The 18,040-nt window shown below is 42.9% G+C and overlaps 1 protein-coding gene across 4 annotated transcripts in view; it reads right to left on the reverse strand.

The window, feature by feature from the left end:
* Positions 1-2,168: 2,168 nt before the first annotated feature.
* Positions 2,169-18,040, reverse strand: part of LOC140269840 (rho guanine nucleotide exchange factor TIAM2-like) — an 82,471-nt gene continuing 66,599 nt past the window's right edge. For all 4 annotated transcript variants that reach the window (XM_072364820.1, XM_072364819.1, XM_072364821.1 and 1 more), the window contains 12 exons: positions 11,714-11,947; positions 10,997-11,065; positions 9,957-10,082; positions 9,419-9,527; positions 7,415-7,594; positions 7,081-7,199; positions 6,446-6,554; positions 6,135-6,193; positions 5,920-6,022; positions 5,594-5,687; positions 4,501-4,655; positions 2,169-4,257 (listed from right to left, as the gene is read on the reverse strand). In XM_072364820.1, the coding sequence (XP_072220921.1) occupies positions 3,557-4,257; positions 4,501-4,655; positions 5,594-5,687; positions 5,920-6,022; positions 6,135-6,193; positions 6,446-6,554; positions 7,081-7,199; positions 7,415-7,594; positions 9,419-9,527; positions 9,957-10,082; positions 10,997-11,065; positions 11,714-11,947 (2,058 nt within the window). In that variant the 3' untranslated portion in view covers positions 2,169-3,556. The remainder of the gene's footprint in view (positions 4,258-4,500; positions 4,656-5,593; positions 5,688-5,919; positions 6,023-6,134; positions 6,194-6,445; positions 6,555-7,080; positions 7,200-7,414; positions 7,595-9,418; positions 9,528-9,956; positions 10,083-10,996; positions 11,066-11,713; positions 11,948-18,040) is intronic.

Here is an 18,040-nt window from a genome sequence, read left to right on the forward strand (position 1 = left end):
ATATAAATAATAGCTTTACAAGTTTTAAATACTTCTCTCTGAATGCTAGAACAGATTGTCACGGATGCCGCTCCCTGCCAGTGCGGCAGATGGTCTGCTTTGGTCAACTTGCCAATGGGAGACTTCACTCAGTTTTGTTGAGAGGTGGGTGAAAATCTCTTGCAACAATCAAGAATCTACATGGCAGATACGCTGCGTTTCTTTTCTTCAGTCTGCTCTGTGACCCATAAGAAATGGAGCGCGAGTAGATTTTTATTTATTTATCATTTTGACGGCACGTGGAGGATTTTAATGGTGAGAATTTATGTCGAGTCAAGGAGCAGCTGGGTAGTTCAGCACTAATGAGCTATGCCTGGACAGTAGTGCAGACTAACTGTAGACTGTAAGATATCTTAATGTGTTAATAGAAATGTTTTATAAAAGGGTTGAGTATTAGCATAGACTTGATTTAGATGTTTACAATGTCATACTTGTAGTATTTCTGCTATTGTCTCATTTTGTGTCACTTCCAGGTATACGTGTATTTATTTTTTTTGACAACACGAGAGCTCCTTGACTCCACAGGCCTCTGGGGTTGTGCCAGTTGGGCCTGTTTGGTAATCTGTCGTTGGCAAAGGCATTGCAGAGCTTCCCTGTATATCTTACTGAAAGCTCCAACCATGAATGGGCTGCAGCATACAGAAACCCCATCAAACTCGACATTCTGCCTCAGGCTGCCTCGACACAGCAGTAACACGGTTTGCCGCAGACGCTTGCAGTGCCAAAGAATGTTGGAACAACAAGGCTCTTCCCCTGCCTCTAACTTGCTGTAGCCTCTGACATAAAAGGTATTTTCCCATGCATCATTTTACATATTTACTACGCACAAAATTTTGTGTTGCTGGTTCAAGTTTCTACTATGTCCTTCTGACTAGTTCAAACTTAACACTGAATATCTGAAAGGCATTGTGTAGTTTATATTGAATTGAGGGGAACTTCAAAATGTCTTGAGCTCTAAAAAGTCAGAATTTAGTCCTAGAAATCCTCAATATTAGTTTTGGATGAGAGACGTGATAACATTTGTCCTCGGAAAAATGACGTAGATATCTGAAATGTTCTTTTTGACTAAAGAACGGATTTGCTATAATGTGAGCACTTAAGTCTTTAAAACTCACTCCCAAGTGTTCATTACGTCAAGTCCCGCACTGGCAGTTTGGTCAGAACTAAACATCCTCACATCAGATTTACTGATACTGGCAGTTTGGTTATAGATTACAGGTTCACAGGGTTAGATCATAAAAAAGGTAACTACTCAGTCCAGGTTATAGTTGAGGAACTGTGGAATTTTAATGATTATTTGAATACATTTTAAAACAAAAGTTAATGCAAAAGCTACATTTAAGATTGGATTACAAACTTGCCATGTAGTTTGTATTCGACCATTTGCTAGATTAAGAAGCGATCTAATCCAACTCTATGGATGGATGTTTGGCACAGGTTTCAACTGCAATTGGTGTGGCTTCAGAGAGAATTGCAAATATTTCCTCTAGAGATGAGCTTCTCAAGTTCCTAATGCAAAAACATTTGTAGTTTAGATTGGGGATTTTGAATAGAGAAGTTTTCATACTTTAGAGGGTCAGATGCGATGGGATGGAATGACATTACCGTTAAAACATTTAGCATGAAACATTTCACATATTCTGAACAAAGCAGCTGTTCAATAAAACTCACTGGAGCTGGTTTTACTCCCTCCTTTCAATTCCCTTCACCTCTTATTTGGATGTGGGTAGAATCCAAGCAGATACCAGGGCATGTTGAAAAGATTAAATGAGAGTTGGGATGGGTTCAGTTTATATATAGAAAGTAATTGTCTGCGTGGAGCTGCCTAATGTAATCACCCAAACAACAATTTCCCCAGCATGTTAATTTCATTCGTTTGTTTATAAAAATCCACTTTCCCCCGCTGTTCTTCATGTTTCTGTGCCCCATTTCTGTCAGTAATTATGATTTTATTGTGAGTCTACCTTTTGCTTCCAAGGCATGCAATCACGAACCATCCGTCAAGTCCAACCATAGAACTAAGCCTCAGATAAGATGCTCAGGTCTGCTTTACCCGTCATTAAATACAGGACAGCAAAACTGAAGTGGCAGATGTTGCATGGGAAGTTGAACGCACTGCTCCCCAGATGTCCTTCACAGATCAAACTTTTATTTAGAAAACAATTCCATGAGAACGGAGCTTTCACATTCATTGGTATACTAGCATTAAAGGCATGGTAAAACTTTAACTGTAGGGAAGTGGTTTGCCTTTCTTATAGTACCTTAAAAATGTACTTTCTACTGTGGCAAACGACGTTTACAAAAATATTACCTGCAGTTGTTGCATATTCCTGCCTTATATCTCAATTGTACAGTGTCAAATATGTATGAGTATACACAAATGTTAGATAGAAAAGATCATATATACAGGATACGTACAAAAATAAAAAGAAAGACTGGATTTAAAACATTATTGCAGTTTAAATCAGTCCTCTCCAAAAAGCATCCACTGGAAATTACAATCTTCAGCGAAACAACAAAATCCAGCTGGCTACATTTAAAATGAAGCGGGGAAACAACAAACTGTATTATCTTTTTAATTCAAGAGTAGATCAAATCTGTAGCCAAGAGTTCAAGCCTTCACTCAAAAAGGTTTCTTAGCCAAGATATACAGAATCAATCCTAGTAATAAATAAAAATGGCAATAATAACATTAAAACCTGTACATATATAAAAAATAATTCAAATATATAGGCAAACAGTGTACTTTAGTGCACAAAATACAGCAAAAAGGCTTTGTTGTGCAAGTCAGTCTCTTTCCTGCTTGTTTGAGCCCAGAAATCCGACTTGACCTTCGCAGCTCTTAAGGTGGAACTCTGCGATAGCTCTCTCTTTGTCCTCCATGCAGCTCAATTTCATTTGCAATAGCAGTGATCGAGAGTTTTTGGTTAAGTCAAACAAAAGAATTCAGCAATCTGAGGTCCTGTGAAAGCCTGCTGCCTGGCAAACAGAGCCAAATCACTACTGTGCCTGCTTGAGAAACTCTATTCATCTCAGTATCCTGTGGCTATATATGCACAGTGAGCTTCACCCTCTCTCTAAGCATTTGGGACTGACAGACGAGGACATTCTCTCCATTTCTTCTTAGAAAAGGTCAAAAATAAAATAAAAACTGCCAATCAGCATGAGCTGCGCGGGGGGAATAGAATGTAATATGTCACTCAGATGGTTTGTGGAGAGAACTGAGGAGCTCGCAGATTCACTTCAGTGCTTGGCAGATTCATTGCAGTCATCACTGGGACAGAAACCACTTCGCGACACCCCTCCACCAGGTCAGCCAGCCAAGAGATCGTTTACACCTAACCTTTTGCAGGCAGGTGTCAGACGTACTGACTTCTGAGCAACCCTGGCAGAGACTACAGTTAGCCACAGGGTTTTCCCCACTTGCGGCCGGGACCTTAGACAGCACCCTCATTTTTAATATCTGCTAACTTCTGGGTTAGATACGGTGTAGTTCTGCTCTGTCCAAGCTAGCATCTTAAGTAGAGGTGGCATTTCCACAGTCTGTAGCACGGCTTTCAGTTGGGTCAAAGAAACAGTCTTCGTTCACTACAGATGTCAGACTTTGGACGCTGAACTCCCTCTCCAACAGCGAGCTGAGGTCCACCGCGCCACATGGCGATGCCGGATCCGTCTGGCTGTCCACTGACCTGCTCTGTTCGTTCATGTGCAAGAGTATAGCCTGGCTACCTTTGAAACTGCTGGTTTTTCTCTTTACAGCACTCAAGTGTCCTTGCACGGTCTTTGGTTTGATCTCTGGAGTGTCGCCGATTCCCTCCGGTTGAACACACGGGGCCGGGGCACATTTTGGCACCGCGTCTTCTGACAGTTTAAGCTGGATGAACTGAGCTTCGATTGCGCTAGTTGGGGAGCTGCTGTCTCCACTATCCCTCCTCGCAACCCCCTCACTAAATCCGTCGTCGTCCTCGTCACTTAAAATGTCGGACTCTTTGACAGAAGTGGAGCGGGGTTGCGAGTCGGACCCATGAGCCTGAGACCAGTTATGCTGAGCAGGGAAAATATGCGAATCAGAGGAGGTACAAGCTGGTGGAGCCCCTGAAAAACTGTAGGTTCCACTACTCAGGCTTCCCTCGTCCGAGTCTTGCCCCAGCTTGGGATTCCCACCCTGGGTGGAGACCTCATGTTGCTGCTTACACAACCAGGAAGCTCTGGAGGAACCTGGTGAAAAAAAAGGTGGAAATGGAAGTCAGAAATGCGGCTCTTATCTAAGCAAAAACACCCACACAATACACAATACATGACCTTAAAATGAAGATAAAACATCTATAAGGTGCTTAACATTACTCAGCTAATACTTTTTAAATGACCTTCCAAATTCCAGACAAGAATCATATCTTTGTAGATCATGAATTGAAAGAAGCATTTCGTCCAAAATACACATTCTTCATGACAATGACTCACCGAGCTTGGCGGAGGAGGGCAGTGTGCGGCCGAGAGGGACCAGGCGCTCCCTGCAGCTCTTCTCCAACGCTCCCTCGCTCCTCATGTTCCTCCTCACATTCTCCCTCAGGATGGAGCGGATCACCTTGATGACGTTGACCTTGCTCTCTGGCACACTGAGGAGAAATCAGCGATAGCATGAGCAAATGGTGCGTTTTGATTTCAGACACTAAATATAGAGGATCGGTGGGAGAGTTCCAGTGTGTGTGTGACATGGCTGATGTAATTCATTAAGAGAGATCCTAATTTCACAGTGTGTAATGAGAATTACCAGTTTGGTCACAGGCCTCACTCACCACACTTTACTCATCATCATGTTTCTCCACTTTATGCAAGTCAGGACATATTTAATAATGTGTTTCCAAACAGGTGCAACACAAAAAATGTGTTACATACCAAGAGTTTTGGTATGTAAAAGGGTTCATTGTAAGATTAAGGCTGACTGATAGATACATCTATAATATCACAGTGAATCTACACAGACACAGATTTGATTTATATTTGGAATACTTTAAGGATTTTTTTCAATTTAAAAAGGGAAATCAGTTCTTGATTTGACCCTTTAAATTAGTGGCTGTATTTGATAAAATATCGTGGTAAATTGTGACCCTAAATTTGAAAATCTGACCAACACCCAATAAAAACTGCTGTAACTTTGCTCTAATATTTGGGATTCATCTGTCAAAATATTTATTAATTTTATTCATATTTGACCAGCTCTATCTGTTATATCATAGCTTTCTATAACAGGCTTCAAATATTAATATTGCAGTCTTTTATTTAGCCTCTAAATAAAGTGGGAAAGTCCCTGATGGGCTGGTGACCTGTCCGGGATGTACCCTGCCTCTCGCCCAATGACCCCTTGGATTAAGCAGGTATAGAAAATGGAAGGATGGACAAAGTGGAAAACCAACTTTTTCCAGTAGAATCACAAATCATGACTAAATAAAAAATTATTTTAGAAAATCCAATTCTGTATGTAATGGTTAACAAAATGGAATACGGTGTACATGAATACCATGACTGTTAACCACCTAAAAGTTTAATCTCTGACCTGCTGCACAGCTGGAAGACTGTCTCGGGTCTGCCTTCCACTTCAGACCTGGAGTGAATCAGCTCCCAGATGCAGCTGCTTTCAGTGCCTGTTCCTAAGAGAGTAGTGAAAAAAGGAAAGACACTTAATCGCACAGTCCAAATGTGGTTTATGGCTTCAGAAGGTGATAAGAAGGGAGAGAGTGGAACAGAAATGCCAGAAGACGGGCGTGTGGGACAGCAAAATGACCTCAGAGGTGTGTGCAGGGAAATGAGAGGGTGGCACAAAGTCTGCATATTTTGTGCACGATTTAAAGTGAATAATGTGGCAGTGTTCCTGCATCTTACCTGCTGTGTTTCCCAGTCTGACCTGCAGCGCAGAGAGCGGGATGAGCCAGCGGAACTTAAACGGGTCAGAATCTCCATGACACAGTGCTGAACGGGGGTTGTTCTGTTCACGAAGCAGAAAGAAAGCACGCGAGGGAAAGGAGAAAAACACCGTTTCACACCAATCCAAACACTCGATTTGTGAGAATGCAAAGTGTAACAGGCACGATTCCTACCATCTTCTTCTTCAGCTTGTTGTTTTCCCTGTAGACCAATATCACTGCTTTCTTGAAGACTGGTGAGAGAGAGGGGGGGGGGGATAACACCAGCGTCTTAGTTTTGTAAATGCCTCTCGGGGAAAGTTGACTGAAACAGCGCAATCTACAGAAGCCTTTTAGATGCCAGCTTGAAGCCTTAAAGCACACATCAACATTACGACTATGGATATTTAAAGCGCTGCTGCACGGCTCCTTAACAAATCCAGTTCACTTGTTCTGTACAGATTAAACGTTCAACTGCAAACATCCGTGACTGACATGAGACTCACCAAACACAGTCAGTTCGGGATCTTTTCTCATGCGGCCAAGCGACGGATGAGGGTTGAGCCAGATCACCGAGGAATGCATGAGAAACTCTCCCATAGAGATCTCTGTGACCTGAGAGACACGTAGGGCAACAGACAGTTAGAATAACAAGCCAGACTTTTTGCTTTGCGTGGCAATGTGAGATAAATTCTAAGTAAACACTTCCGCGAATAGATTTCAGCAAATACTACAAACGAGAGTTGGCACACGGGCTGGAAGCTGATTTTAAAGGAAACCTTTTCATGGCCTTTAAGAGGCATTTAAAATAAAAATAGAAAAAACATACAGTTCCCCTTGACAACATTATTTAGCATTCACTTTGAATATTTATACTGAACTGGTTTTCAAATAAATATTCCATCAATTTGTAAATGTATTCCATCCCTAGAGGCGGCGCACATGAGCTAAACAGTTCCACTCCGATGTACTTTCAGCTAGCTGGGCTCAAGTAGCATAAACTAATGGTGATAAGGATTTTGCATTTTAATTTTTTTCCATGACTAAGCCTTCTAGCAAGTGTGCATCTATTTTAAACTAAACTAAGTAAATAATATACATCTTGCACATGATAGTAAATCTAATTTTTATGCGTATCCACCTCTTTATCGTGGCCAGTCTGCTCAGTTACTAGCTGATCAAAGACAGAGCCGTAGTCCTCGTAGATCTTCTGCATCTCATTGATGTGACTGGCCACCTTCTCCATGGCTTTCAGAGCCTCTGCAAGAACAGAAAGAGGAAAAAAAAATGTGTAACTAGATATCCAGCCCATATGTTTGCTTTGCATTGCAGTGGCAGCTGAAAACGTGTTTTCTGTGTACTGAAAAATGTTTTTTTTGTTTTTTTCTGACTTGATAGTCACAACCATGAGATAACAACATGACACTAAAATGCAAAGTGTGAACATGGGCTGCAATTCGGAGGACGTGTCTTACCGGTGAGGTGGTAGTGCTCCTCGCTCTCTGCGTCAGTAAGGGAGACCAGCTCCCTTAGCAGCAGGGGGTACTTAAGCACCCTCTGCACTGGCTTTATCAGGTACGACTCCAGGGTGGAGGAGTGCTGCTTGGTGGGGTTCCTCGCGTCCAAGAACTCTTTAAAGGCCTGATCCGTTTTAGCTTATAAGAGAACACACACATACACAAACAAACTGAATCAATGTGGATTTTTCTGTGCACTGTACTTCTTTTTGGTCTTAACCAGATATTGGACTCAGATCTTGCAGAATTATGGTGCAATATCATTATTCCAGCAGGGGGTGATATATTCCTCTCCACAACCTACCATGAAAATCCTGTATTGCATCAATTCTGCTCGATGCATTAGCTCCAAGTTATCACAATAAAGCAAAAGTAAAAAAATAAAACATCTTGCAGAGTTGTGGTGGGTCACTTAGAACCATCCTATTTGCTGAAATTATCAAGTCGTGTTGCTTAGCCAAGAGCGCGAAAGAGCGTGAAAGTGCACGGACACTGAGGATCGTCTCTTTTGTAAAAGGTGGTGACATTTTCCCTCAGCTATATGCTTCCACAACACTTCCAGAGGGGGGCCATTACCGTATTAATTATAACACTTCCAGCCACAGACCGGCAGCCACATTGGCACCTCCCAGAGTAATTGGCAGGCAATTAACGAGTCTACAAATAAACAAGAGAGAAACTGAGGCAGCCCACAGCCCTCGGCATAACAGCGAAGGGAGGGGGTGATGATTGAGAGTTGCATATAATTACTGAAAGGGTTGATAAACACCCACTGATTTCTTGGATGGATCCGCTGGTTGTGATCAACCTTTGCTGGATGTGCACACTTGACTGCTTTGATTTGTAATGTGTAATTTTCATCCTACCTGTTCCTCTAATATTAGTTTGTGTTCAGCAGCTGTAACACAACCACAGTTATTTAAAGCTTTGATTAAAGAATAGTGCTACTTACAATCTGGCATTTTCTCCTTTAATACATACGTTTGGAGACATTTTGTGCCACGTTGGCACACATCCTGGAGGTGCTGTGACACCATAAATCTAAGCCCTATTCCAATTTTTTAGGCTATATTTATTTTTTTAAAAAACAAAAAAAAAGCCTCTTGCTAGTATAATGCATTAATAATATTTTTTAAAAGTTAAAATACTTACCGGTGCTTAAAACTCTTTCATATTCCAGTGTTATTCAATTACTGTATTTATTCTCCTTCAGGTAACTCATCTGAGACTTTTGAGCGCTAATCCTATTAAATATCCATCCTGCCACTAACTTCAAGGAATACCCCTAACGGCTCTGGTAATGGGGGGAGATTTAAGTGGCACAGCGATGCATTTTACCCTCCTAGCCTTCCCCCATGTCGAGAAGGAAGCCAATAATCTTACATCTTTCACTTCACTGGGCAGCGTTCCCAAATAGTGTCAGAAAGGCCGGCATCTTAGCTGGCATGAATCAACTTTAAAATTCTCTACACTGTCACATGCTGTGGGACAAGGAAGGAATTATTAGGGCTCGCAAGCAGTGAAAAAGCTTTTTCAAAGTCTGTGTATTACGATGTGCTCATATTTGTTTAAACTGCAACTGTTTTGAAACAAGATCACAAAATGAAAGGCAGAGAAAAGGTAGAGAATGCTCCTCTTGCAGCTTTAAGGCAGTGAGTGTTTCTGTGCAGGATGCTGAAGATGTAGCAGGGAGAGGCATCTCTCACCTCATTTTTCAGCCACATGTTTCACTTTGGGACATTTATTTTAATGCATAATTGATTTGCTTCCCAAAAGAGAAGGACAAAAATCCCAAAGTGAATTACGTGAGGTACCTCTGATGCAACACAGGTGCAAGGCTGCTGACATTAGCAAGAGTGTGGCACTCTTTGGAATGAAATGTATTTATTTTATATCCACTTTCAGTCTCTGTGCAGCACAAGTGAATGTAGGGTGTTGTGTTGATTCATCGGGATGTAGTACCTCTCTTCAGGACCTGCTGGACCTTGATGTGGTTTGCACAGAAGCCACTGTAGAGCTTGAAGTGGTCAGCATAGTAGAGGAACGAACCCCCAAGAGAAAACAGCAGCTTCTGTGAGGAGAACAACAAAGACAGGGAGTGAGTGTTGCACACAGATGGGGAGTGCTTCGACACAAAGCGAGAGAGAGAGGATGAAAGGGTGCGAACATGTAAAGTCATGACCGTCCTCCCTCCCCTGGGGCAGTTTTCAAACGCCCCCTCTGTCCTCTCCCTCTCGACTAACCTTCTGAACACTCTGGCTTTCAGCAGCTCTCAGTCCAACCACCGAACCGCAGCCTCGATCAATAGACCCCACACCTTGTCATGTCAAGCCTATAAATCAGCCGAAGAGGCTCCTGTCGCACCATCTCCATTTTTTATAAACCCCAACAACTCAAAGATCATGCCTCTCTTTTGAGGAGTGGCTCAAATCACCTTGTTTGAGAATAATGTTCACATTTAATCGATAATGAGATCTATCACTGTGGGTCTGAGACTCACCTTAAACTGGGATGGGGTCTCAAGGGTGCTGAAGTCAGGTGAGGAGGCAATCCTCTCTTCTAGCGTCTGCAAGAAGACCCTCTGGAAGTCCAGCATCTCAGGCAGGCTGCCAAACAGACTCTCCATCTAACAGGACAAAGGAGGATGAGGCAAGCGGAGTTATGAGGAGAAAGAGGTACGGTGAAAGTGTGGGAAGTTGATTGATGAGGATGCATGAGAGGAGCACAGCAGTAATAGAGGAGTGGGAGGAGGAGAAGGGAGAGAATGAGCAAATATAAAGTTATCTGAAAGTTTAAAAAAATGGTGGACTTTGTAACAGTCAGTCAGACAGGCACCCTAAAGTGTTATAACCCCCCCATCTGTGATGGCTTCATCTCTGACAAAGGCACATAGGGACAAGCTATGAAATGTAGCACATATACATGCACCAACGTCTACTGTCTAACACATATAGCGAGGGGTCAGCAACACTCTTCATTAAAAGCCATTAAAGGGCTAACACGCCCTTGTCCATTCCGTGCCTGGACACGTCCCTGTGTCTCTTAATGGCTTTTTGATTTGCCCCAGTGCTCAGGAGCCTATCGACTTGCGCATCTTGGGAGGGACGTTCTATGTTTGAGGTCATGGCAGAGAGCAGGAAACTGTGAGTTCATTAGCACGCTGCAGCAGTGTGTTGTCACTGTTTAATCAAAAGTGGTTTTAAATGGAGAAGAAAAAAATGAATAAGGAGCATGCAACGCAATCAGTGCACTGAGGTGTGTGCTTCAAGGGTGGATTTATTCTTAAGCCTGCCTTTATTAGTGTGGGACGCTGGAAGGTCAGTGCAGGGGAATGCTAATTTGTCCCCCAGGCAGTTGAAATGGTAATAAGAGAGATGGCTCAGAGAAGTTCATGAGTTCATCGGTGGGTAAAAAACACAATGAATTGATGTCTTGTATAGAATCAGCAACTACCACGTTACGTCTATGGTTCCTACCCCCCCCCCCCTCCATTCATGCTCTGTTTTTTCTGTTGTTGTTTTTTTAAGGTGCATCACTCACCTCGTCCAGTGTGAGAAAGGTTTCATTCTGCAGGGGTTTTAGGTAGATCTCAAACAAACAGTCCAGATCCTAAGTGGGAGAAATTCAGAAGGTCAGTCATTACATATTATCCCTTTACCTGCTCATTCCATGCAACTGCTTTCATCATCAGATTTCTCCCTTTGAAACCTCCTACTGTCTTCCTTTATTCCCCCCTATTCCTCTCCTTTAATGTGACTGTAGCTTGTCTTGATATCAGTGGATATTCTCATTAGGTTGATATATGAGCTTCCCCTCCTCTTCCTCCCCACCCCTCGCCATCCCGCCTTGTGGCGTATGGATACAGACGAAATGACCTGCATCAAGCAACTGTGAGAATACAATCTCCTCCTTCAATTATAACTCAATATCAGGCAGAAGCGGAGGGGTGCACAGGGAAGGAGAGCAAATGGAGAAAATTAGGAAATTAAGAAGAAAGAGGAAACATTCGAGCCACGACAAGTGTTGCAGAGTTGATAAGAAGATGATTGTGGCTCTTAATGTGCATCAGGGAGAAATGGGTTGTAATGTGAAAAAAAATAAATAAATAAATGGGGGCAGAAGGAAACTAAATCCACCGCCCTGAAAAAAAATATCACTAAATCTTTAGAAAGCACGAGGTGCAGTTTGATCAAATATTCATGCTGGCTTCTTAGATTAAATTCAAATATTACAGCCGTGGAAGCTTCGTGGTCTCACCTTCACATAGGATTTCTCCGTGTCCACCAGCTCCTGGATGACCTTGCGCAGCCTCTCGGTGGCGCTCATATGCTTGGGGCAAGGTCTGAGCAGGGTGCCCTCTCTGGTAGGTCCTGAGCCCAACTCCCCTCCCTGCCTCATCGAGGGTTCCATGCTGTCGTCCATCACACCCCCGGCGCCCGAACCGGGGCCTTCCTGGAAGGACTGGTAAAGAGTGCACACCGTGTCCACACTCTGTAGGGGGTAAAAGAAAGAAGGGTGGTGTATTTAGGTTAGGAAGCTCAGGGATTATAACTGTCTGCTGGATGAAATGAGGGTCACAATGCATGTGAACATACAAGGATCCATTAAAAACTATCCTTCATTTAACCATTTATTTCTCATGTATTCCACTCCCAAGCTGTATAAGATAATTATGTATATAATTCTGCAATGTGCAAGATCAGTGATCCCTCTGGGTATTCTAAGAGCGTTATGAAGATTTAGTTATGCAGTTTTTACTAATTGGCTTTGTATCAAAGACCTACTGCCAACTATATCCCAGCAGGTAGCCTTACAGCACATTTCATTGTTCCTCTACATCTGTGACAAGTAGTTGTGGAGCTTTATGTCATATCATTTTCCTAAAATTTGACATGAAAGGAAATCTCATGAGGTCATGTATTAGTTTCTAATAGTCTGTATTACAGAGTAAGAGGGTGCTTATTCTCAGAAAAGTTCTTCTTCTAGAGGTGGAACTGGTGGAAAACAAAGCTTCAGACTGTACCATTTACACGGGTATTCAGTGGAGACAGATAATCGTCACTTTTCATTCGCTCAAACTGTACAGCCTCAGGAAGGAAAATTAACATAAGATAGAGGCATCATATTGGGAAGTCTAGCCTGCAGCACATAAGATTTTGTAGTCTGTTAGCAGCTGTGGCAGATTAACAATAAAAAGCTTCAGAGTTCGAGTACCTGAGAAACAATTAAAACTGAAAAAGCAGAAAATTTAGCTCTGATGTCACTTTAAGTGGGATGTTATGACTTTAGTCTTTCCAACTTTTAACAAGACTACTTTTATTTTGATCTGGATTAGAGCGTATGTTGCTCTAAAACCCAAATATACCTTTGAGCATTTTAGCCTTTTCAGATATGCAAGTTGCAACTTCCATAGACACTAATGCAACCCCACACCACCAGAGATGAAGGACAATTTTGGAGGACACAGCATCCATGATTTCCCAAAAGAAGAACAAAAATCAATTAGTTTGACAACAGAAGTTTTCCACTTTGCCTCAGTCCAATTAATTCAACTATGGCCCAGAGGATATGGCGGCATTTCTCAATCATGTTCACAAATGGCCCCTTCTTGATATGACGGAGATTTAACCTACATCTTCAGATTCTCTGAATCTTTGGATGATATAATGTACTTAAAGATACAATAACATGTATACATCTCAACATTTTATATGTTTTCTGTGTTCTATTGTGAATAAAATATTGGTGTGTGGCATTTGCAAATCATTGCATTTGGTTTTTATTTACACATCATCCCAACTTTTAGAGCTGGGGTTGTACTTTACAACATGGTTACCACCTTTTGGTTTAAGCACTTCAAGCACTACTATAAATGCACGTCCACTTCATCAAAATTTGCATGAATTTCTTCCCTGAAAGGCTTCGCAAGCAAAACACTCACTCAGCAGCAGCAAGCTCTGATAGACTGAAGTGTGCAAGCCATCGATTATGACGTGATTTTAGAGCTAAAAATAGTTTTGTGATGGCCAGTCCTTCCTATTCCAAGTGAATAACATGATGTAGCATTATAATCTACGGCCAGTCCCTGAAATCAGCAAAGGCTGATAAGTGCCAGTAATAGCAGGTTCCAATCTGCTGCACAGCAACAGAGCGGTGGGACAGCCACAGTGCCAAGCAAAACAGCTGCTCAGCAGTCTCTGCCTTCCCTTGTGTGTGTGAATGTGTGTGTGTGTGTGTATGTGTTGCTATTCAAAATATCGCATGAGCAAGCAGTCAAGTGCAGCTCCCTACCAAAGAGTGTTCAGCAACAGACATAGATCGATACACCCTTCATTCTGACGCTACAGGCATTGACGCGCATGCATGCGCACAACCAAAGCAGTGTGGGAAAGCTTGTCTGAGTCATTTAGCTCCAATACTGGTGTGAGCTACCACCCATAACCCCCCTTTTACCCACTCCCAGGGAGCCCAGAGACAATTAAGACTTCCATTAATAAGCCGGCAACTCATCAGCAAGCTCATTATAGCATGGTCACTCCAAAGATGGCCCTCCCACTATTCCAGCATAGACTGCTAGTCTCCGAGACTGAAAGAGAATTAAGAGAGAGGAAGAAAATTCCTCTCCATGTCCTTTATGTATGTCTGGGCTAAGCCTCTTTCAAGCGATCCGCCACCCACAGCATTGTGGAGCTCTTTGAAAGGAGTTAACGTCTCCCTGCGCACTCGTGGAGGGACTGAACTGGAGAGCACAGGACACACTTATCTGCTGCAGATGGACATACTTCAACATGTAAATTCAATGGCAATCTTATGCTTCTCTAAACAAGATCAAGAGTCTGCAGCCATGTGAGCAAACATGTAAAAGCAATGCTAATACACTTCAGTGTGGTTGCATGCATGTCAGTATTTGTTTAGCTCGTCAATATTGCTGCTGACATACTTTCTCTTTAAAGATCATAAAGCCTGCTCCAGCCACTGATGACTATGATGATGCCACACAGAGGCAGTCAGCCATCATTCACCAAAGCACTTTTTGGGAAAACTCCCACCAGGCAGATGGACGGGGGAAGATTGGAAACACAGGGGTGGAAGGATATCAGAGCGACAAATTCATCAAATAGCCCACTAGTAGCTCCAGACAGGGGAGAGCAGCCTTGTAGAGACTGATAACAGCCACATCTGCTGCTTATCTCAGCAACAGGCACCTTAAAGGGGGGGCTTGTTCGGGCCTTTGTAAACATGTGTGCACGCAGTAGCATATACCACCACTCTGGTACCAAATTAATTCCTATCACACCCCCACAACGGCACGATATGAGCACATGCTCACCTCAAGCATGCATAAGATTATGAGATGATGAAGCCTCATCCGAGCAGGGAAAAGGATAGAATACGCTTGTTTGGATGCTGAGGAATGTGTGCACAAAGAGATACATTCTTACTGGTTTTATCAGCACTAAATTAAAGATACCTGCATTGGAGCATGACGAGAGAAGATGGGCAGGCAAAATAAAAAAAATAAAAAAAGCAAAAGCGGGTGGGTGGGGGCTACACGGTCATGACTCAGACTTTGCAACTGCCTCACAACAGTCCAACCAACGGAGCCTGACAGCTAGTCCAAATAACCAATTAAGAGCTGAGAATGAGAGCCAGCAGAGGCAGGAGGAAAGCCTGGGAGCGCTACGAAAAAAGAAGTGGATCTGGCAAGAGATGCTGCAAATTCCTATTCAGGTTTTCCTGCTCACAGGTGTCAGCGTCACGTCACGTTTCTACCTGTGCTCGTGCTCTTTGGTCGACTAAGAAAATAAGTCTGACAGCATTTGAAGATTGTAAATGTCTATCACGATTTGTCATTGTTTCTCCCATTTACATTGTGGCATCCAGCAGCATTTCTTTTAATTTCCAGTCAATTGCCTGCACACATGCACATTACATAGGGCTTGATACAAAATGCCACATCTTTCTAGTTAACTGTGGTCACGTAAGTCCAAACAGACAATGGAAATTCCTGTGACATACAAGTTAAACCCACACAGCAGCATTGTTCTTGCACTGAAGTGTAACCATATCTTTTTCAACATTAAACCAAAAAGCTTTTATTGAATCTACTCACTTTCAGGAGCAGAGAGAAAATAAAAAAGCAGTCAAGAGCTCATGACTGTCTATTGTCGTGTTTAATGGGGCTCTTTCAAAAACATGAAAAATGAGACTGTTAGTGTTGCTACCTCCCCAAGTCTCCTGGTCACCATGAAAAGCAGTCTGTAGAGCAGCCTCCATGCTGCTGTGGCCTGCCGCTGGGTCCTCCGGGCCAGTGAGCAGCCCTTCCTCTGCAGCCTGCCTCCTCTGGATGTCGGCATGACAGCTCCACACAACTGCGTGTGGTTGTTAAAGTTGACCCAGTCCGAGAAAATACGGCGTGATCGTCTTGGGTATTTTTTTTCCTATCTTTTGTACTCCACCTCTAATTTTCAACTGATGATCAATAAATCTTCTGTCCGACTTTTCCAACCCTCTGCCTCTGATTTGTTCCCCGTCTCTCTGTTAGGCCTGCGTCAGAAGCCTCAGATTTGAGTACACCTCTGCTTCTCAGGTGGAGTTGGTTTTGATGGGAATTGAGCCATTGATTCTGCGGTTCTGTGAGCGTAGGCAGAGAAAAAGTGCTTGCAGCCGGCTCGTTTGGCATATTAAACAGTGGGGTAAACTCTGGCTACTTTGGGGAATGCTTCCACTAGCAGCTATTACATCCATCCCTTTGCATCAGCATTATTCCCCCTATGTCTCTATCTCCACACTTGACCATCCTACCTCCCCTCTGTCTGTTTTCCTCTAGAGATCTTCATTCCTCCTCGTTGGGTACAAGTGACCTTTCTGGTGTGATTTCCAGAGAGCTGAATGGAGAGGCCGAGAGCTGTATCGGTGTCCTGTCTCTCAATAGTGGGAGTACAATGAAGAGAGTTCTGGCTTGTTACCTCCACACACAGAAGAATGGCTGACTCAAAAATGGGAGGCTCTGATCTGGTGGGGGTAACAGGGCAGGAATGTTAACTATGGCCTCGCGCAAGAATAAAACGTGATATGTATCGCTTCATGTACAGGCTAGTGTCATGTGGAATAAATAAACAGATGAAGACTGTTGCTATAAAAAAAGTGGCTGCTTTTAGAAACTGTTATGAGTGCAGGAGGACTTATAGAAAGGATTAGGAAGGTGACTTTTTTGCATAGATTTGTAAAAGTAGCTAATTCAGGTGTAAAGGTATACATTTAAGATTGTTCTAATGTCTCTCTTCTCAGTTCAGGAATATTACAAACAAGAGGTGAGGAAATTAACCCTGGCTGTTGTGGTTTATAGCTGGCACCTTAACATCTAGCAACCAGGAGACATTTCAGTGAGGAGTCTGAAAGGCTCTATGCCATTTAAATTATGCAGTATGTCCTCCAACCGTTATTAAAAGAAATGATTTTCAGACATCCATGTGCTGTGATGTCTGTCTGTGAGACACTGGCAGCAGACCTTTTGGATCCTGGGATTTGCAGAGTGGGCTTCCCCTGGATCAGGTTTCCTTGATTGGATTTGGATCAGGGGAGGACAGGTCAACACCTTGGGTTCTTTGTCACTGCACAGGACACATTGTCCTGCAGAGGGGAGGCTCTGCGTCTGTCAGGGGGCGAGGGGGTTTGGTCTGGTAAGTGCTACATGTAATCGTAACATGAAATAAATTCATTTAGTAGCTGATTAGCATATATAAGAGTTTTGAATGTACTAAGCTAATACAGCACGGTGCTAAGAATAATCGAGTCCCATTTGATTCATATATCAATACTTTTTTGGGCCTAAGCACTTTCAAAAACAGCTCGGCTGTATCAGACTGGGGGGAAGGGTATGAGATAAACACTATACACCATCTCCCTTTTAGTGCTCCGAGTCATCATGTGCAGAGCTCAGTATGCTTTGCAGATGAAATGCAGCTCAATTCAAAAGAGAAGCCTTCTGCTTCATCTGCAGTGGAGCCCTATCTTTACCGAAATAAACAAACAAATGTGGCGAGGGAGAGGATAAAGAAAACAGCATGAAATAGAGGCCCTAGGGTCTGGTTTTACCCATCCTTCTCAGAAAACAGCCTTGTCATGACACAGTTAGGTGGAGAGAGTGAGAGCTGCTGCCCGGTGGGCAGGTTGGTGATTCATTTGCCATGTTAGTGGGCCATAGTGCCACAATGCCATCTTCTTTTCAAAGCCCAATAAAAGAAGACACCGACTCATAAATCAAACAGAGCAGTAGGGAGGAGAGAGGAAGATGAGGGGGAGGGCTGGTTCCGTCGCGCTCCACACAAGCCCATTTACGCCTTTTATTATTCATCCTTAACAAATATTATTCCATCGATTCTCTGAGGACTTTGGGAGAGGAGTGTGTTTTAATAATGAAACCAGCTTCAGATTAAAGCACCCATTCTAGTCAGTCCCCCAGGCTATTCAGATCCACTCCACTGCATGACTGCTAGTACAAAGGCAAAGAAATGCCAGATTTATACGCTATTCTTATCCCAAGATGCCTAAAAATAAATGAAAGTTTAAGTGGAAATGCTT

The sequence above is a fragment of the Leuresthes tenuis genome, unplaced genomic scaffold, assembly GCF_036924035.1.
Source record: "Leuresthes tenuis unplaced genomic scaffold, fLeuTen1.0.hap1 SCAF_15, whole genome shotgun sequence".
Lineage (NCBI taxonomy): Eukaryota > Metazoa > Chordata > Actinopteri > Atheriniformes > Atherinopsidae > Leuresthes > Leuresthes tenuis.